The 23,303-nt window shown below is 32.1% G+C and overlaps 1 protein-coding gene across 2 annotated transcripts; it reads right to left on the reverse strand.

The window, feature by feature from the left end:
* Positions 1–4,739: 4,739 nt before the first annotated feature.
* On the reverse strand, positions 4,740–23,301 carry LOC148626151 (serum paraoxonase/arylesterase 1-like). Of its 2 annotated transcripts, XM_088569884.1 has the most exons (9): positions 23,162–23,301; positions 21,722–21,795; positions 15,847–15,902; positions 14,891–15,080; positions 13,833–13,956; positions 12,548–12,751; positions 11,006–11,087; positions 10,340–10,471; positions 4,740–8,648 (listed from the first exon to the last, which is right to left on the reverse strand). In XM_088569884.1, exons 1-9 carry the CDS (start codon positions 23,224–23,226, stop codon positions 8,478–8,480), a joined length of 1,098 nt encoding a protein of 365 aa, XP_088426010.1. In that variant the 5' UTR covers positions 23,227–23,301; the 3' UTR covers positions 4,740–8,477. The 2 variants fall into 2 exon arrangements, with proteins under 2 accessions (XP_088426010.1, XP_088426011.1); XM_088569885.1 differs by lacking the exons at positions 21,722–21,795; positions 23,162–23,301 and adding an exon at positions 16,845–16,865.
* Between the last annotated feature and the right edge of the window lie 2 nt (positions 23,302–23,303).

The following is a 23,303-nucleotide window of genomic DNA, read 5'->3' on the forward strand; positions in this document are numbered from 1 at the left end:
ATATATATATAACGATGTACCAAGTCCCCATCATCAAAAGGTGGAATAGACCCTATAAAATTTCGGGATAGGGATAACTTAGTCAGAGTGGACTAATATTCAAACTTTTGTGTAATCGATTATGTATAAAACACGATATCTAGTACCATCACCATCAAGCTACGATAGCATTTCTTGCACAATGGAATACAAGATATTGTCTTCAGCGACAACAGTCCAACATTTGACTGTTCCGAATTCAGAAATTGCAATTTTGTGGGAATTCAAACTCGAAAAATCACTGTGATCACAATTATATCTACAAAGAAATGAGAAAGTCGAAAATGCAATAAAAACCACAAATCAACTAATATGGAATGCAAGAGTTGGTCAGAAAGATCCATATTTAGTTATTCTTTATTTTGAAAACTCTCCAACACTAAATTTGCAAACCGGTGCAAGTCAACGTGTAATGAAAAGCAGAACAAAACACGTAGCTACTTACAAAACAAAGTTTATGACAACCAAAGGCGTGTTACAAAATTATGTTTGCAAAGAAATTCAATAAAAACAACAGAAACAACAAATCTACTACTTATATAATCATGGAGCGAACCATTGAAAAAAAAGAGATGTCCGAGGACACAGAACACCAAAGAATGTAGAAAAGGAATCATAAAGAAAAAATTGAATATGAGATCATATGATGTGGAAATTGGACAAAGGATTTATCGCAGGAATAGTCACATCAACAATACTTACGAAGACTCAGAACAATTATTTCATAGCCGGAGTAGATCTAATGAAATTTCGGGGTAAGGATTACTTAGTCACAATTGACTATTATTCGAACTTTTGGGAAATCGATTATAAAAAAACACGATATCTACTACCATTACGCAGAAGCTGCGATCACATTTCTCGCGGCATGGAATACCGGATATTGTCTTCAGCCACAATTTTCAAACATTTGGCTTGTCAGAAGTCAGAAGATTTGTAACTTTGTAGGAACTCTAACTCGAAACATCATCGTGATAAATTAAAACCAGTAAAGTAATGGAAAAGCGGAAGGCATGACTTCATCAGCAAGATAAATATTTAGCTATTGATGATTTTCGAAACACTCCACTACAAAGGTTCGAAACAAGTCCAATTCAACGTTTAATGAATAGAAAACAAATAAGCAACTACAAACGAAAGAAAGTTTATTACAACAAAACACGTGTCACAAGATTATGTTAGCAAAGAAATTAAGTAAAAGGAAGTGAAACAACAGTTCTAATATAAAGGAGCAAAGAACTTACGGCCAATGAAAACGGAACAAAGATATCGTTCTAATTCAACCGACGACACGAAACAACATTGCGTATCTAACAGGCGATAAAAATTGATAATGAAAATTAAACGTGCATCGACTTCCCCTAAAAATAATTGCTTTGGTAGCGAAATAGCAACTATTGAAGTAAAAGAGCCTGATAGTAGGACAAAAACAAGTTTTAAATGCATTTATAGAGCAAAAACATATTTTGTCACCGGTGACAAAATTCATGTTAAGTCAGTTTGCATCGAAATCATAAATATTTCACGGCTTCCAAGAGATCGTATGATCTTGAAATATTGCAAAGAAAGCATTCATTAATATCTACACGAGAACGCGCTAATTGAACAAAAAGTTTTTTGTCCTGAATCGCCATCAACTCCCAACTCTTAAAATGAAGAGATTATCATGTCATTGCACTTAAGGAATGTCGTCAACGCATCAACTCTTATAAACTGTTTCGATTAAGTTTTAAGCTGGGTTTTCCTATCAATGTCATCTTGCATCAGAATCAAGTTTAATCATTTCTTTGTAACAAGCAAGTACTATGGTTTTCATCCAATATAGCTATGACATTTTGAATAAAAGGTTCCTGATATGCACGTACTAGCGCAAGATTCCGTGGCTAACGGAATGCGTTCTTTAATCCTGGCTTGAATTCCACGGTGTGTTACCGTCATATTTGTGGCACCATCGTATCCATGTCCACACATCTTAATAATTTCGATTCCACACCACTAATATCTGGATGAGTGTCTCCTCAGGTTCTATACTTATATCTCCATTCGAGGAATTCCTTACAAAGCCTTTTTCTCACAACCAAAGAAGCGCACAAGATGGAGATTTGCTCATATGATACACAATACGTCGTCTCGTCGGCAATAAACCCAAAACAACAAAATAAGTTACAAGCTATCTATAACTACTCTCTTCTTTATTTTTCACACATTAGCTCATTTTCTTTGGAAGGTGGCATCTATTTCCGGTAAACCTAAAGCTGTATATTGGGCCTGGAGGTTTATGAGAGCAACGAGGTTGCTCTTTTACTCTGTATATCCCGTGATCGCATTTTTTGTCTAACATAAATACGATTTCCTTGATAATAAGCCGTTTGTTTTCTCAGTATCTTTATGGTGATGTGTTGATAACAGGGCAAGTACTTCGGTTTAGTTCCCCTTACCCCCGCTGGTCGTTACACTCGTTTGTCATATGATGAATTGAGAATTCAACAACATATCTTTATGTACCACACATGTAACTCAGATTTGTTCATTCACTCACAGATGTGGATACCCAAAAGAGCGCTTATTGTCGTACAGAATAAACATTCGCTACATTTGCGTGTACCGCATCCAGTGGTGTACCAAAAAAAAACAAGCACTTTAGAATCATTCTAGTTTTCCATTGAAACTTCTGCAAATGGACCAAGTGTTTCGCAATAAAACCTAAATCTGAATGCGAAAATCTGAGGATAAAGTGACCTGAAACATAGTCGACTGACGGACGTACCGGTACCTAACATCTAACCGAATACAAAACTAAAAAAATTCAAAACTTTTTTACTTTGGCTAAGCGCAAAACTTTTGCAAACCTTTCGGACAATTTGTGAAGGCCAAGTTTATATATTTATATTGGCAGACGCGCAAAAAAGGAAAGCTGAAACAGGAAATTTGTAACAACTCTTCCTAACATAGAAACAAACAACCACAATAAGTCTACAGGTCTTCAATGACCATTGGGAAATTCCAAAATCTGGAGTTTTTAATAGTACGCATGCATGTGCAATGTGTTTTTTTGTTATATGTGTGCACGTTGTTTGGCTTTTCAAAGTTGTGTTTGTCTTAAGTGTTTAATGTTGTGTATTTGTATGTATGATAATTTTATTGTTTCCATGTATTGTTTTTTTTTCTGTTTTGTTGGTCAAGTGATCGTCAGAAGTTATTGTTACCTTGTTAAATTGAATACCAGTATTTTTTTTCTATTAACTGTTTCAAATGATCCTAAGAGTTTATTGTTACCTTGTTGAATTGAATACAGAATCAGACTCATGTGTTGCTCCAGTGACATTCTTAAGAGCCCAAATCTTGGATCAATCCATGTGTAAAAGGTATCTTGAATGGTAAGGTATATTTTCACATGTGATTTGAATTGTTCACCTATAATATACAATAAAGTCAACTTGCCAACTTCCAGTTTAACACATGGTATAGTCCAACATTTTCACGTCTGTAGATCGTCACTAAAGCAATATTACTGACTTAAATGCAACAGCTACAGGTAGATCGAAATATCCATGGTCCAAATCACAGTAACCATCACTCTTGATAACTATGGCAAGCCAAAGTGGACAAAAATGAGCATTTTCTAATATAGCACAGTTCGCCAATCTCATTAGTGATGTCATATTCACTAATTTGCATATCATTAAATGTCAAATTGGTTGGCAAATAAACAACTAAATAAACAATTGACAATTTCATGATTAGAATCCCAATTTTCAACAATTTCATGATTAGAATCCCAATTTTCAGAACTTTATTACTTTGTAATTTTATATCCAATTTTGGTTCTGTAAAATGCTTCATTTAGATAAAATAATTCATATTATGTATGTAAATTTATAACTGTTTTACTTGAAAAAATAATTTGTAGTGATATTTATATGTAAACCTCTATTTTTGTATAAAATTATAATTAAAATCTTTTTACATATAGTCTAATTACTGAATATTTATTTAAAAATTCCATGGATAAAAAGAATTTTATTTATAATGTTGGGAACTAAAAGATGATGGAAATTTTCAATTATCTTTAAAAATGACAAAGTTATGATGATTTAAAGTTGATACCCTATGCAACTCAATGGATTTTTTGCAAACCAAAACCAAATCGCAGGTAAGTGATGACATCACAAAGAACTCTCCAAAAAATGATTTTTTAATATTACAAATTAGATTTCTTACATCACAAAACGCTTTTTTAATATTAAAAATTCAATAGAATTTCTAATATTAAAAAACTATTTTTGAATATTAGAAATTCATTTCCTAATATTACAAATTCAATTTGTAATATTACAAATTGTGTGATATTTCATAATATTACTAAATCAGGAATTTGTAATATTAGAAAATGAATTTTTAATATTACAAAACGAATTTCTATTACTAAAAAAAATGATTTTGTAATATTAAAAATTCATTTTCTAATATTACAAAATATTGATTTTTGTCCACTTTGGCTTACCATAGATATCTGTCATTATAACAATGTGTCCAACTAAACTACCAACAATGTGTCCAACTTAAGTACCAATGAACAACTTTGTGATATCTTTAACACAGTAGCTATCAATCATGATGACTTAAATTAACCTCTAACCTTTGATCCACCCACCAGTATGTTAGTGTAGCCTTTGAGAAATTGACCAATTTAGAAGAGATCATATTAAATGTTTTAATATAGTTTCAGCAGTATATTTGAAATAAAATGAATTGACATACATACAAAGGTCTTAATGCTGCTGAATTTAGATAACAAAAATAATGATGCACAATTCAGCAGTACACTTAAAATTAGAAAACAATTGACAATAAAAAAATCTTAATGCTATCATATAAAGACAAAAATCTGAAATTATCTATAGAGTATATTTTACATACAATCATTATTTCTTCTTGAATTAGAAGTGTAATTTTACATTTGTAGGTCTCTTTTTCATCAAATGTTGATATTTAAACGAATTGGAAGGAAATTTTTTTTAGGCAACTATGGAATCATGGGGTTTGGCTAGCCATAAAACCTGATTTAACCTAACATTTCACTTTAAAATGCCTATACTAAGTCATGAATTAAGGGACTAATTTAATTTTTTTTGGGTTAATCCTTGGTTTTGTCAATTAATGTACAAAAATGTCTCCCTTCTCAATATATGATAATGAGTTCAATACTTTATAACCTTTATTTAGTAGATCAAGCAAAAATACATGTACTTTCATTTTCAAGCAATAAGATACAAAAATATTTTTTTTCTTCAAATTTGTATTTGTACTGTTAATGCTCAATAACATTTATACAAAAATTAGTACATCCATATCAAATTTATATCAAAGCTATAAAAGGTATAAGGTAATCAAACTAAACATACAAAAACCCTGGGTAATGAAAAAATTCTGTACAAGTCATATTCTTTGTCATTATTTAGATTAGCTTTTTAAACTAAAATGAAAAAGTCACATATATATATATATCACATCCAAAGTTACATTTCATGTATGCATGCATTTTTTATGATAAAAAAATCCTTAAAATGTTATGGAGAGCTCATGAAAGTGGGATTAAATGTGAGATCTCTCATTCATAGCTTTTACTACAAGTTTCACAAAACATTACTAAATTATTCTCATATATGATAAAAAGATTTGAAACAAAATCTGTGTTAGACTATAAAAACTATTACACACTAACAATAATTTCACACTGAACTTCAAAAGGCAAAAAAACATTATATTTAAATGTGAAACACTAATTTTTATCAGGACTTTCTTGTACAAACTCCCAAAAAATAGATTAGCTCAACAAAAATTTGTATCAATGATAATAAAAACAAAAATCAAAGAAAACAAGGATTAACCATAAATTTACTAAAATATATTTAAGTACTTCTCTGTCTACGAATCAGGCAAAATGTGTATAAGGTGTGGCACATAAGGAAAAAATACAGAGATTTTATTGTATTATCCAAGTATTTATACTTCATAACCTCAAGAGATTACTGTTAAAGTGTTTGTAAAGTTTGCCTTTTTAAGATATTGATCGGTCAAATTTAGTTGAAATGCACTATGGAAAAATGGTGGGAAAATTTCCAAACTTTTTCCTTATATTAGCAGTAAAAAAAAACTCTACATCACAAATGCTTCAGGATAAATTTAAATAGCTTTTCAGTTGTTTTCTTGATGTATCTGAATATACTTGAGGCAAAAAAGACCAAATTGAGAAAAATGATGTGCTATTCATTGCCTGATTCTTACACAGAATGGTATTTAAGTACAACCCTTGTCAAAGTACCTGGTAACAACAGACAACAAAATAAAATGATCTAAAGAGCTTGTCATGGGGTGATAAAAGGGAAATCAAGGAAACCAGGATTTGAATTGTTATCAAAAAGGGCATAATGAAAGAATAACAAATAAACAGGAAATAAAAGGAACACACAACAAAAACCTGAAATAACCAAAATAACACATACAAAAAAAAACAATAGTAAATAAGCTATTCAGCATTTCAGCATTGAAAGAATTTGGCTAAACCAAATGGCTTTGGAGATATATGAGAACAATTTCTGACTGACCCCTTCGTTCTATTTTTAGTAAGAGCAGCCATGCTTTTTGAGGGATCAAAAATACCAAAATCAGTTCTATATAAAATATCCTAACAAGTTGATTCCAATTGGTCTGGTTGTTTCAGAAGAGAAGATTTTTGAAAGAAATAACATAATAAGATAGGGAAAAAACATTGAAAAATGGCAATAACTCCAACATGGCTTAAAATATTAAAACAGAAAATTGATCAGAGATAGATCTCATCATGCTGAACACTTTTACTCTCAAAATTTGGCATAACCAAATGGTTCTGGAGGTACATGGCAAAAAAGTTATGTCTGACCCCTTTGTTCAACTTTTAGTAATGGAGGTCATGTTCTTTGACAGATCAAACTTTCCACTTCAGTTCTATGCAGAACATTCATATCAAGTTTGGTTTTGATTGATCAATTAGTTTCAGAGTAGATAAATTTTGAAAAAATTGTTGAAGGCAATGATGACGGAATACATGTGATGGCAATAGCTCACATGGCCCTTTTAGCAAGGTGAGCTAAAAATGGCAGGTTTTATGAGTCTGTGTCTCCCTTACAACAAAACTTGACTATGTCCACAAAATATTTGTGTGTCAGAAGTACAGACAGATGGTGACCAAGGCAGACAGACAGGTGGACAAAATACAAAAATATTGAAGAAAAAGAATGGAAATGGTGAAACATTACAAATGCACTAGCCTATAACCTAAATACAAAAATAGTAAATACTTTAGAGAACACCAAAACGCCTTCAACAAGTGTAAACACTGCTTTAAATAAGCTCAGACAATCACACAAAAATTGGTTTAAATAAAAATTACAAAATGTTCCAAGTTTAAAAGTAGTCATAAATGTAATATTTCAATACCACTACATGTACTTACAAGTACAGTGAAAACTGTCTGAACCAAACTCATTTTGAACTGAAAAATTTCTTTGGTTTAAAACTTGTGCCAAAAGTATCAAAACTCAGATGAAGGGACTTCAGTAGATGTTTGGTCCAGACAGGTTACCCTTTTGTCAAGAGTTTGGTTTACACAGGTTACTGTTTTATCAAGAATCTGGTTTACAAAGGTTGTTGTTTTATCAAGAGTGGTTTACACAGGTTACCATTTTATCAAGAGATTGGTTTACACAGATTATACTTTAATTATTGAAGAGGATGGTTTAGACATGTTCCTGTTATATCAAGAGTTTGGTTTGGACAGGTTACTGTTTTATCAAGAGTTTGGTTTAGACTGGTTACTGTTTTATCAAGAGACTGGTTCAGACACATTACTGTTTTATCAAGAGTTTGGTTTAGACAGGTCATTGTTTTATCAAAAGTTTGGTTTAGGCAGGTCACTGTTTTATCAAGAGTTTGGTTTAGGCATGTCACTGTTTTATCAAGTGTTTGGTTTGGACAGATTACTGATTTATCAAGAGACTGATTCAGACAGGTTACTGTTTTATCAAGAGTTTGGTTTAGACAGGTTACTGTTTTATCATGAGTTTGGGTTAGACAGGTTACTGTTTTATCATGAGACTGGTTCAGACAGGTTACTGTTTCATCAAGTTTGGTTTAGACAGGTCACTGTTTTATCCAGAGATTGGTTTACACAGGTTTCTGTTTTATCATGAATCTGGTTTACACAGATTACTGTTTTATCAAGTCTGGTTTACATAGGTTATCATTTTATCCAGATTTAAGTTTAGACAGGTTGCTGTCTTATCAAGAGTTTGGTTTAGACAGGTTTCTCTGTATGATGAATTTTTGATTTACAAACTGAAGACTTTCAGTGATTTTGACCTTTAGTTTCTAAAAAGGATTTTTTCGTATTATTGCTATTAATCCATCCACCTAACTTCACAGTACATTAGCTTATGTTGTATGGTTCCAACTAACAACCCATTCTTGTATGAAGATGCTACAGTAGACGCTGATAAGAAGTCTCCATCAACACTTAACACCTCTGTAATTTTTGTGACTTTTCCTTTATCCATATGAAGTTTAATTACCTGAAAAAGTTAAAGAAACTTGAAATAATTTGATGTTACACAACTTAACAGTTTTATTAAAAGCTGGGAAAGGTAGGAACATTACAAGTTATCATGCAAAAGCAATATACCAAATATCTAAGCATCCCCTGAAATAGATGCTTCAAAATCTGTACAGAAAATTTCCATTATGTATTACCTGAAATATTACTAAGTCTGTGTGTAAACCGAAAGTAGATGAGCCAGAAGCCTGAAAAGGGGAGACACAGTACAAATCATTTTGCAAAAGCAAAATATCAAATATCTAAGCATTCATTCAAATAGAAGCTGAGATATGTTACGAAAAGTGCAATAGAGGGCCAGACAGACAGACAAGGTGATTGCTATACAACAATAAATATAATAATTGCACTCAACTAAAATAATTTTTCAAATGTAAAATTCAATAAAAAATTTAACTAAATCTGAATGCATAAATATTTAAACAAATCTTGTATCAAAGAATAAAAAAAAATATTAATGGTTTGAATAGTACAGAGGATTCAACTTACAACTCAAAGAACAAAAGAACAAAAACTTTTCCCATCTTACCCATATAAAAAAATCCTCTTATTTGCATAACATAAGGCCAAAAATGAGAAAATTCCTCTTAACTGCAAAAATATTTTTCAAAATTTACCTAAAAATGCACCTAAACAGATAAAACAACAATACATCTTTAGTGAAATACCCAAGATTTCTTAAGAAATTTGTTTTTACAACAATATTTTCTTTTTCTTTTGACTAGACACTAAATCAGGAATCTAATTAGACACGAGGAAAAAATATACCCCACTTGAACAATGAAAACTATCAGGTATTTTCCCTTAAAATGACCATTCCTGTTTATTGCATATTTTTTCAGACAAATAGATGATGCGATTAACAGGAATCCACTGTATTACAGAAAACACCACTCAAATCACAACTAGTCAGATGAAGCACAACATACTGGTAATAACTCTCACTTAGTTATAAAATTTCGGTGGTTTGATTATTACTGAATTTGATCAAATTAGTGGAAATTACAAAATAACTGAACAAAAACGGTCAATCATTTCATAGTAATTTAAGTCTGTGTCTGTGCCTATAAGTCTTTGTCAATAGTCCAATTAAATACCTAAGGAAGTTCATCATGTGACTATCTATTCCTGAAGTTAATTATATTGCTGGCTGTAAATTTTCTGGGTAGATACCTAAGGAAGTTCATCAGGTAATGGTCATTTAATCAAAGGAAGACCAACTGTATTCCTGAAGTTTACTATGCTACAAACAGTGATGTAGTTAAAAAATATATCACACGAACTCCATTTTATCCTCGTTTTTTTTTACATGTTGGACATTTATGTCTCATTATATTACTCTCACAGTATCAACATAAATGTTAAGCCAGTGCTATAACAATGATAAAATGGAGTTTCCATGATATATTTTGTTTCTAAAAGAACTAGTTTCTTCATATCTTCTTAAAAGAAGCAGTCTACATGTTGCATGAAATGGCAACGTCATGGAGCAAAATTCTATTGTGACCTTGGTAAAATTTGGTAAAAACTGGAAATAAGATTGTCATATGCCTATGATGTTGGTGATATGCTTATCAAAGTTTTACCATGAGTGTAGTCTAAAGACCTATAAGCACATCATTTTAGAATATGTAATTCTAAACAACAAACCTGTGATGGAGAAGGATACTCTGGATCATCAAGCTGCATGGCAACTTTCCAAGTAATAGGATGTGCCCCAAATAGAACATTGCCATCTTTGTCTATGGTAGGATTATCTGCTCCTGTACTCAGTTGTACTGACTACAAATAATGCAGTTGCAGAAACATAAAACATTGCCTTGACATAATAACAGTGTAAGTTAAAGGATTCAGAGATTTCAAAAGGGAGGTGTCAGGTAGGGGGCAGAAAAAAAGAGGATTCCAGGCTACCGTGTTTAAAAAATCCATTTTTATGCCAAAAAATAAAAGTAAAATGGGTCATCAGTGTGTCTCAAAATAATAGTTTTATCTGAATGAATATAAATAACAACTAAAAACATTTTATTTTATTTTCATTGTAAATTAAATGCTTTGCAGCGCACACCTTGTTATGACTGCAAAGCTAAAACCCCGAATAGTTTGGTTTGGTATGGTTTAATACATTTTAATTATTCTTATTAAATGTTTGACAAGATTCTGACCAGAGTGATCAATTAAGAACCTAAACATTTGTAGTTAGCCATAAGAAATAAGCAATTCATACAAAGTTGAAGAAAATGCTTATTTCTGACCCTATTCCCTGATTGTTAACTAAATTCTTGCTGTAAATGCTGTCTGAAACAATAAGAACCATACCTGATACCTAGTAAGTGTTCCATTGCTCTGCCTCTTGTATACATAAAATAAGTTACAAACAGACTGCATCATATAGACAAATCTGGAAATTAAATCAATGTACCATTACAGAAATAACATTACATTGGATACAGCAGGAAACTCACTCAAATTCTAGCCAGTCCTGCATACAATTTTTCAATATATTACCTACATGGCTGTATAGATTTTTGCTAGAATTAGCCAGCCCACCAAAAAATAGCCAGTCTCGGTTTGGTGGGCAGGCACAAAATTTTAAATTTAAATAATAATTTTCAAAATCAGACCAAATATAAAATAGTTTGTTATCTCATGTTTGGCCCCTTTGATCCAATATAACCAACAAAAAAAAAAACAGGAAGAGATACATGAAATCTGATTGAAAAGTGCAGGCAGGGATTTTTATGATGAATTCAGTAGAAAACAAATTGAAATCAGCAAATAAAAAAAAAAGTAGAATTTTTTCGGGGGTGGCCCCTTTGACTCCTTATAATTTGAAAACCGTAAGAAATGTCTGAAATCTGATTAATAAACGCAGCAATGGATTTATATGAGAAATCCAACAAAAAATTTGAAATTGGACCAAAAGTAAAAAAGTTTGTCTTTCCAGATGTGGACCCTTTGACCCCTTATAACTCAAAAACATTTCAAAATCTGATTGAAAAATGCAGGCAGAGATTTTTGTGGAGAATCCAATAAAAAATTGAAATTGGACCAAAAAACAAAAAAAGTTGAATTTCTAGAGCATAGCCAAACTTTGACCCCTATAACTTGAAAATGGTCCACAGCACATAAGATCTCTTTTGATACATTTGTTTACAAGAATTAAATAAGGAACACAATAAAAAAAGAATAATTGAAATTGGAAAAAAAAACAAACATTCTACATGGGTTTTAATAAAACCCATATTTTTACCCTATTTTACCCCTTTTTCTAAACGGTAGGGGCCACAAAGTCCTAATTAAATAGGAACCTTCCTTTTGTGGTTTGTAAAATCCTATAATAATTTCAGCACAATTGATCATTGACAACTAAATTTATTGCACAGGAACAAAAAGTCCCCAGATGCTGCTGCTGCAGCCGTAAACTCCTCCATACCATTATGCAAAAATTTTGAGTCAGATAAAAAACTGCTAAGTCAAACAATAAACAGAAAGTAGATGAGCAATGAACCTGAAAAAGGGAAGACATGGTACAAGTCATCACGAGAGCAATATATATACCAAATATCTAAGCTTTCCGTCCAATAGAAGCTGAAATTTCTGTTACAAAAAAAAGTGTAATGAATAAGGTGTATAATAACATCATTGTTGGTGATGTATTACCATGATGGCATATGTAATGTCATTATCAATGGAATATGTGAGACTTACTTGAACACCATTATTACACATGTGTTATAAGTACAAACAATTACTTCTCAATTATGTACATCAATTTCAAACAGAATGACTTAACCACTATATTTCAGATCTCCACTACTTACACAGGACATCGCTGACAACCCATATCTATAAACTTACTGTGAGTCTGGTGACACTATCAGCCCATTAGGAAGCTGCAACCCATTGTCCTGTTCAATATACTTGTTTCCATCAAAGTAGATCAATGATCCATAGCGAAGGGGAAGAAAGATTTCAAGTGTGGCCATAATAGTAGGACCTCTGTAGAATTGATAGTTAGTAAAATAAAAGCTGCTGTCACTGTCCATAGTTACATCATTAATGCTGAAATAAAAACAAACATAAAGTTGCACACATTGTTGTGCTAGTTATGCCCTCACTTGCACAGGAAGTTCACATCAGACGGCACCAAAATCGCTTCCAAGGTATGCCCATGTAAAGCAACACACCAAATTTGAAATCAATCTACCGATTTGGAACTTAGATCATTCCATATAGTGAAAAATGACAAAGTCCCATGAAACAGATACTAGTAATTGATATTGAACAGCAACCTCAATCACTTAACACCAAATTTAGAGTCAATCCATCCATCGTGATCTGAGATAATTGGGACAAAATTTAGACAGACGAATGGGCAGAAGGACAGGGTGATTCCATTATACGACCCACACGTTGAGTGGGGGTATAAAAATCTAATGGGACATTCAATGATTCCTAACTGTGTTATTCAACAGCACACCCTGCATATGATAAAAATCAAAGTCATTAAAAGGGGAATAGCAAATCCTTCAATTCATTTTCATGTTAATATATAAACATCACAAAGGTGGGAATTGGCTAAGTAAAAAATGCATGTTTTGAGATGTACAAATTGGATTGTGCTGAACATGAATGTTGATCTGTATCTTTTAGTACTGTGCTAATCAATTAGGCATTTTTTTTTAATCTGAAGACCCATCCTCGATTGCCATTGTACTTATATTTCAGTTAAATGAGATAATTTTGGTGTTTTCTTACCTCAAATAAGAATTATGAAGGGACTCGGGAAGATTTGCAGTGAAAAAATCTTCTGGTTTCTTTTGTTTGTAATGTTTGCATTTGTGTGACATCAACATGTTTCCTACCAACCAGAATCATAACGTTTCACGTGCTTTTCATTTTTGGGTATTTTTGACGTTTTCAGGACATTAGAGAAACAGAACATACACTCAAAGCTTGTTGATTATGAATTTCTCACATCGAGTGAAATAAATTTGATAGTTTGAATAGCTCAGCAAGCCTCGCGATCAAAACTATAAAATTTATTTCACTCAATGTGAGAAATTCCATAATCAACTCGTTATCGTTGTAGATTCTATATTTCCACTCTGAAAGTAATTATCACTATTGTCCCATTACTCACAAGTTTATAGCTAGATCTTTATATGTATGTAGATGTTTCAGCTGTCTTTTCTTTAAATCAAATTCAAATTTTTCTATGGTATCTTCATTTTTCCTATGGTTTACCACCAAAACCAAAACGGTTCCTAATATACAATAAACAAATAAATAAAAAAGTCCAAATATGGATTACAATAAATTCTGCAGTGATTGGGATTAGATAAAGCCATGATGCCATTTATCACATTCCAGTGGTTTATGTCTCGTTATAAAAATCAGAAATTTTTACAAAGAATGTTTAAGAATAATAGCACATTAAAATTCTCTTTGCATTAGAAATCGGCACATTCTCAAAGTTTTAACCCCAATCACTGAGAAATTATTACATGTTTTATAATGTAGGAAAAACTGTGATTGGATTGAAATATCTGGCATTACAGAAAATCAAAACAATTCTTTGGATACAGGATTATTCTTAATCTTGCTAACATTAAAATAACATTTCAGTCTAAAAAGACAAAATTACAATAAATTTGCATGATTATTCCTGAATGTACAGTAATCTGTCCATGGTGTCTTATATGTACTTCTCTGAAAATTATTTCTTAAGTAGCACTCCAGCTAAGAATCATGCAAAATGTGATTCAATGGTGAAAAGCCTACATATTTTTATTTTTGATATTTTGTTTGAAATGGCATAGTTAACAGAACTTATCATTCAGTTTTTCATATAAACCGTGTTCTTAGGAGATAAAATTATATAGAATGCACTGTAGATTCAAAATTAAGAGAGACAACTCTGTAAATGACACTCAAATACAATAGAACCTATTGGATATTCAATGTTGATTATCTCCTAAGAGCAGGCAGATTTGAATGAATAGTTACACATTTCAAAATATAGACCCAAAAACAACTTGATTACAAAAAAAAATATGTAGCCTTTTTTGGGGTGTATCACATTTTTCAGATTTTGCATGATTCTTAGAAAGACAGCTACTTAAATAAATTCAACTATGAGAAAAAATGAAAAGAACAGTAAAAGAATTTGAAAACACTGAAAAAATAAACAATAGATACCTGTTTTACTGGTCCTCACACTAATACCATGAGGAGCAAAGTCTGATGGGTCAAAGGTTTCTCCAATGAATTGTAGTTCTTCTATATTTTTTTCTGGATTATTAAAATCAAATAAATATATCCTTCCTCTTCCTCTCTTCTTCTCTATATAGGCACGTACTTTCGGTGATGCATTTGGCATTATAAGACCCTACAGAAAATAATTTAACACATTCCACTGGTTATACCATATAATAACAACATGACCTAAATTATAGCGAGTAATATAGTTTACTTCACAGAATTTAAAGAGTTTGTCTTCCCTTGATCAGTGACAATTATCTGTTGAACTTCCTTAGAACAATTGACATTTAAAGTTTTGAACTTTCAGTTAACTACTTAAGATATTTCTTCAGGTAATGTTCATTCAATAAATGGAGACCAACTTACAAATGAAACTACATTACTCACTAAAAATGTGTAATGAATTAGAACAATAATAGAAAATGTCAAACACAAAAACTAATGTCTGCCATATGGCCACAGTCTCTTGTACTTAAAATATTGATTAATAATTATGACCTGATCATCATATAGGTTCAAAACCAAACTTTATTGAGACTTCAGAAAATGTTAAGTATTCAAAGAAAGATAACTCAAATTAATCAAAAACATTTTGACAACTGAAAATAACTGAAAATGAAATTTTATCCAGACTTCCTAATTCATTTTTTTTTTATATTCCAAGAAAAATAACTCTCAATCATTGAAAAAAGTGGGGTAAAAATAATTTAAATTGTTGCTAATCTACAGTAATCAAGGTAAATTACAAACATACAAAAAGATTAGTTCAATATTTATGTACAAGTACGCAAGAATTAAGCAAAACCTAGAAAACTCTGATGTATTTAGGAACAGAAAAACAGAATGGTGGATATACCATAACCATTTTATGGCAGGGCATAAAAATTACTTACAGATGTAATTAGGGTCAATCCATTGGGTAGTGTTTCCATATCTTCATATCCAATACCTATAAAAAAGAAAAGAATGATAATTAACCCCTATTTCTTTCTTCATTTTTTTCCAAATTTAGGTATTTAGTTGAATTACAGCAAGTAAAATAGTTAACTTCAGGGAATTAAATGACTGACTTGATGAAATGTTTTAGTTAACTAGGAATTAACAAAGAGATTCAAACTTTCTAACATTTTTGTCAAGGAAGACTATTTATAGCCTGAACTTGACTTAAAGATCGTCAGCAAGTGGGATTCAACCGGAAGTGGATATTGCCACATGGAACTGCCTAAATATTCTGCGGTCTGTTCTCTTTACCCTTCCCCTTTTTCACCTTGCAAATTTACGTTAGTATATCGCTCCGCCGCCGATCAATATGTGATGCTTTATTTTTCGTAAGAGATGGAAGTGTTATGACATCAAAGCTTTTGTAATATTTGTTGAATTGCAATATTTCTATGATTATGTGCTTATCTTAAACTATTTGAATCTTGTCTTAGCGAGCAGGACTATTTTTTCTAATTGACCTGACCCAGGTCAAACACGGTACCTCCAATAACCGAAAACAATATGGTGTCGGAAGGACAAGTGACTAATTTCAAAGTACTGACACCATATAGACTATTACAGACTTTTGTTAGGTATCTAGAAAGTGCTGGAATACTAATAAAAAAACTTATTTGAAAGTGTGTTTAAATAACACAGTGAGCAATTGTACCACCCAAAAACGTGTTTATTGAGGTTTTCAGATTTTCGATCTGGTTTTCAGTTAACACTGAGCTTTTTGGTTATTCAAGCAACCTGGTCAAACATTCATGATAAGATATCAGAAGTTTTTAAATGACAGATTTTCTTTACCTGCAATGTGCACTCTTTGAGTTGTTAGTATATTGTTAATATCTACCATTACAAGATGGGTCCAGTAGGTTTGAAAGTGTTAATTGTTTGTCAATCTTACCAAGGAGTTAAATACAGACTACTATCATGACTGTAAAGATCTATTGCCAATGTCGGGAGCTTCTAATAACGGATTTTTAGAGCTGCAATGTATAATTTTTGTGATGTACAAAAAACGTAAGTATAGTTTTAATGTTTATGATTACAGTGATGGTGTGGGGGAACCCAAGCTGCCACCCCTCATTTTCAAAGTGTGTGGATCTGCCTCTCCTAGATGGGTTCTGAAGGTTTGAGAAAGTGTTCTAGTGCGTGTAAATTACTGGTGAACAATTTTGATAAAAAATATTTTTACAAATGCTAAGAGTTTTCAAGTTGTTCTATATTTTATACACATTGTACTGTTAAATACATGTAAATCCTATATATATATATCATGTGTGTTTGATTTGATTCCAGGAATTTAAAATGCAAGCAATGTGTACATGTACATGAATAAACATACAAATGTACATGTAGCAAACAATATGATATATTAAAACTAGAAAATAAACATTTGAATCATGGAATTGTTAAATTGATATGATTTCGAAAGCAGAAACATTAACAATGTCTGTTTCAAAGGTAAGAATGAAAGGCAACGTAATTAAAATTAGATCTAAATTGCTCCCCCTTTTTTCTATGTCATATGAAGTCATGCGACAAAGGAATAAGAAGGAGCAAGTAAAAATCTAATCAGAATTAGATTTTGGGATGAAATGAAGCCATGTGGCATATTTATCATACTCAGTAGTTGATCTTGACCTATCAAAAAGAGAGATATCTAGTAAAAATTAGGTATTTATATGTAGCCAAACAAACTTTTAGAGCATAAAGAGTCCCCGCTTATGACATTACTGCTGAAAATTTTCCTAAATACGTAAAAAACGATTTGATTACATTTTTATTGTATTAGAAATTGCCCCATTCTCAAATTTTCAATCATTATCATTGTGACTGACCTGTGATTTAAATACCCTATATCACACCCCTACACTTATATTGCATACCTAAATCACAAGCCTAGACCTACAGTATTTCACGTACCCCTAGACATATATTGCATACTGTACAAATGTATATCACACCCCTAGACCTATATGGCATACTGTATATCACATCCTTACACCTACATGTATATCGCATACCCTGTATCACACCACTAGACTATATTGCACCCTTAGTCATACATAATATGTACATCATATACTGCATATCACTCCCCTAGACCTATATGGCATACCATATATCACACCCTTAGACCTACCAGGTATATGGCATACCATATACCACACCTTTAGACCTACCGGGTATATGGCATACCATATATCACACCCTTAGACCTACCGGGTATATGGCATACCATATATCACACCCCTAGACCTATATGGCATACCATATACCACACCCTTAGACCTACCGGGTATATGGCATACCATATATCACACCCCTAGACCTATATGGCATACCATATACCACACCCTTAGACCTACCGGGTATATGGCATACCATATATCACACCCGTAGACCTATATGGCATACCATATATCACACCCCTAGACCTATATTGCATACCCAATATCACATCTCTAGACCTACATTGCATACCCTATATCACACCCTAGACCTATACTGCATACCTTATATCACACCCTACACAGAACACACTTGAAGTATAATTAAAATATATGTTTTGATGAACATGACATGCCAAAATCTGTATCTGATGGGGTATCAATCCTCGACCTATATCACCCGCGACCAATAGCCCTAAGTGGGTTGATATAGGAGTCTTGTGTTGATACCGCATGTGATACAGATTTTGGCATGTAATATTCCGTATGGAATGTGTATTATATCCATATACATGTAAGTCATAATTGATTATCAATATGGTTCTTTTTAGTGCATTGTCAAGATATACATTTAGAATGCAGATCTTTAAGTTAGATACAGGATTTTCATGACATATGAAGGACACAGTCAATTAGGTTAGAAATTCTATGTCCATGAAAGTGGATTGAAAATATGATGGATATCAAGGCACCCAAAAGTAGACCTTTCCTAAGAGCTGATTTTCAGGGACATTCATACATGTACAATGTATTAGGTAAGTGAAGGTATACATAAATTTGTTCATATACTTCCAATGTACACAATGATTTAAAATTTTCAGAACTGGTGATAGGTCTACTGTAAACATTGCTAGTGTAGAACAGTTGTCATATGTCTTAGCAAAATTTGCAGTTTACATTTGTATGTCTGTGAACAGGAAATTTATACTGAAAACTTCAAAAATACATGTGCATGTACTCTAACTATGGTTACTGGCATATGCAGTACAGTATTAATTAAAGATTTCATACATGAAATTATGATATTTGTAATATAATAATACATGTATCAAATTTGTTATTTACTTTACAGTGTGACATTAATTGCTCATAAATAAATCAACATACAGGGATGGATCCAGATATTTTGAAATGGGGGGTCCAAACATCATTATAAATCATCAGGTAACTAGAAACCATACATGGGAGAAGCCCTAAAGGTTACAGACCACCAATTCAACCAATGAGCATTTGGAACGTACGCAAAAATAGTCCTACGCAGAAATTACCCCTGTTCCTCATAGTGCTGTGAAAAAAGTTCTCATCTTATTTAAAAAATTTAAACAGTTTCTGAAAGGAAAAACATTTCTGTACATTTTATAGGTGCATTTTGCTTCTTGTGATGTGAAGCCTAATCTCCATAATGATTTTTAAATATACCCCTATCTTGTGAAAACACTGGGATTTCCCATGCTATTTATAGACCCTTCACTTCCGGTGACCAGTACTGCACTGCAAGTCTGCTAACCCCACATGCCATTCTGAGGATTGTGAGCTGACATATGTAGAATCATGCTGATATATAGTCCTCTGTAGGTTAAAGTTAAGGTAAAGTCCAGAGAAGCCATTGAATATTTTGAAATTAGCATAGAAGTCTATGGAAAGTGGAATTAGTGGTTTTTAGCCTAAAGCAATATCATTAGTAAACTTTCCAGTTTCTGTATTTAGAAGTTTTGTCTAATACATGAAATGGCTTTAATTTATTGTTTTAAACTCACCACTTCAAACCACTTTAATGATCTTCCTGGTTATGAGGGGATGTTGTTTTAACAATGACCACCTGTCAGTCAGGTGAAAAGTGACCTATTCTACTCTTACCTATGTTACCTGTTATTAACAGTTATTGAAACAAAGATGTTCTCATGAAGTACACTGTACTACATTTTGGTAAAATCTGTTAGGTTTTATTTAAGATAAATTTGAATTATTTTAGAGAAAGAAGTGTTTATTTTTTCTCAATTAAGACAGCTGATAGAGATATTTTAAGAATAACATTTCAGAACACTAAAATATAATATGTATTTATTGTATTAACTTTTTATAATGTAGGACAGAAATTACAATGCTACAGAAATACTGTTTGCAAAATTTAAATCAACCAGTACTGACTAGGTGGCTTAAAAACCAGTAAAAACCTGGGACAATGATAACACCCAACCTCTATTTTTGCCTGATTTTGCACACAATTATATGTACATGTAAGAATATCTCTCATTAAGAGGAGGTTTCAACTCAGGGCCTAATCTAGACAACAATGACAAGGATAAGCTTTAGTAAATTCTGTTTGAAAACTAACAATATAGACATATTTGTTCATTTAATCTATTACAAAACACTGTCAATGAGAGCACAAACAAGGAGAAGTTTCTTTTTTTGCTCATTTCTTTAGATAAGGTCCTTAGTCAACCTAGCTCCCCTAGTCCACAGGATTCATTCCTACTTCATGCATCTCCAACCCGAAATTTCAAAGTGTGGATTTTTTCTAACTTTGAAAATCCATATAATATTGATAGTCAGTGATTCACAGTGGAGATCATATTTTTTAAGAAATGCTGGTTTAGGTATAAAGTATCAAGAAATTTGAGGACATAAACATACACAGCCAGAAATACCAAAAACAATAAAAGAGATGAAGATCCATAATTGCATTAATAAACAAGCAGTACTGATATGCATTTCATTAAAACAGATGGTTCTCTTTAAAATGACTAAGTTTTTTATTGTTTTTTTTTTAGCTTGCAAGTTTGTTACATGAATATTTGAGGTCTTCCTTGACTCAGTGCCTCAGCACTTTGATTATAGGTCTTTTATTCAAAATTTGATAAAAAATATACTTCACTGTAATTCGTTCAATTAACCTCCTATATAAAAGATCATCAGGTGATTATCATTCGATCAAGGGGAGACAAATTCTTTTCCCTGAAGTTAACTATTTTACTCAATATAAGATAACTATTCAGCGAAGCTTAATTGAACATGACTAACTTCAGTTTTACTTGCTACATAGATTTCAGATATTGTTAAATATTTTTACACAATATGATACAGATAACTGATTTTGTTAATCTTGAAGTTACATTTCATGGTGTTTGACGTTAAAACATTCAGTAGCAGTCTCTATAAATATTGAACAGGAAGTGATTCATGTTTATCAAGAAACCCACATCATTTATCATTTATTTTCATTTCTGATTAAGAAACAGTTACAAACAATATAAGCTGATAATAATTATTAGTTTTTCATTTGGTTGTTGCACTTTCGAGATAAAAATTATACTGACTGTGTATGAAATTTGCACTTTGTAAGAGTTATTGTTTTTGATTTGGTAGATTGAAGATGACAATAACTGTTTGGTTAACTCCAAAATATAGCTCTGTATACTATAGTTATGTAAAAATATGATGTATATGGGCCAGAAAGTAAAGTGTTTCAGTGGGTTTCTCTACATCTTGCATTATCTCTACCAGTTGTATGAATAACTTAAATGAGTTTTTGATCACAATTTACCTTCTCCTGGTACAATTCTACAAGGCCCTGGAGTGTGTGTTAACAAATCTTGCTTGTAGATTTCAAGGTTAATCCTGAAAACAAAATGTACCAAGAAATCATAACAGGTAGCTAAATCATTTAAGGAAAAGCATAAAATACAAAAATACTAATGTACCAGTAATAGTAGTGGTATTATTAGGAGAACGGATATGGTGAATATGTCAAAGAGACAACAATCCCACCATGATGAAAAAGGTCAGCTTAAGGCCACCCATGGGTCTTCAATGAATGACGAGGAAACCCTCACACCACTGGGCAGGCTGCAGCTGGCCCCTTTGTTTGCTTAAAATTACTACCAAAACAAAGTTTCACTGAGTAGCATTGAACAGTCAAGGTGGAAAACAGATTGTGTAATGGTTTCTACAGACTGCAGTAGCTTTTGGAGATATCAGTAAGCAGTATGTTCTCTACACAATCATTGGAACACATGGTCACACTTCATACCAGTAACCTTCAGTGCTTAGTTTTGGTTGAGGAAAACCCAGCTCTTACCAATAGAAAAAAGAACAGATATGGTGAAATGCAACAAAACCTGAAAAGGGGAGACACAGTAGAAGTCATTGTGATTGTGAGGAAGCAACATACCAAATACATGTATCTAAGCATTCCCTCCAGTAGAAGCTGACAAATCTGTTGTTTGTAAAAACTTACATTTAGCACAACCTAAGAATTACAAAATCTATCGGTAAACAGGAAGTGGATGAGCAACTAACTTGAAAAGGGGGGACATGGTACAAGTCATCATGAGAAAGCAATATACCATATATCTAAACATTCCCTTCAGTAAAATCTGGAAAATCTGTTACAAAAAAGTGTAATGACCAGAAGGATGAAATGAGGGAAGACAAGGTGATTGCAATAGAAATGTATATAGTAACAGAACAATGACACCTCTTCAAAATAAACTTAGAAGTCAAATAACAACACATTAATGACCAACATCTCCTGACTGTCTACAGTGACATGTCTGCAGTGGGGTTAATCTAGCTTAATAAAGCTGTAACCATGGAGTAGTAAAGTTAAGTACAATTAGGCAAGATTTGATGTAGTGCAATACAAACAAATGGCTTAGTTTTTACATAGGGATGCAATCTCAATTTATGAAAACAAGGTTTAAAGAATAGACAATAATTTGAAAATCATATCCTTTGAATAAATCTATTACGGGCAGTTGATAAATCCAAACTGTACCTTATGTACATTTTGTACAATCCCTGGATAATCCAACAACCATAAAACACAACTGCAATTTTTTCATATCACTAGTTCATATCACATTGCACCGCCGTCCAAGAAGTAGATAAATTGATTTTAAAGTACCAAATCATAATTTTAAATTCTGATCTATGTCATTGAAATGAATACAGTTTAAAGATAAAAAATATCATAAAATCTTACAGTAAGTTAACGATGACACGCCCGACCAACAGCAGAATTACAAACACTATCGCTTTTATCAGCATGATTGGTTCCACAAATTTGCAATCCACCTATTTTGCTTCATCTGCAACCTGTCCAAAGAGCAAAGAGCACCTGCTAA

The sequence above is a fragment of the Perna viridis genome, chromosome 2, assembly GCF_037379345.1.
Source record: "Perna viridis isolate PV_CMFRI_1.1 ecotype Kerala chromosome 2, ASM3737934v1, whole genome shotgun sequence".
Taxonomy (NCBI): domain Eukaryota; kingdom Metazoa; phylum Mollusca; class Bivalvia; order Mytilida; family Mytilidae; genus Perna; species Perna viridis.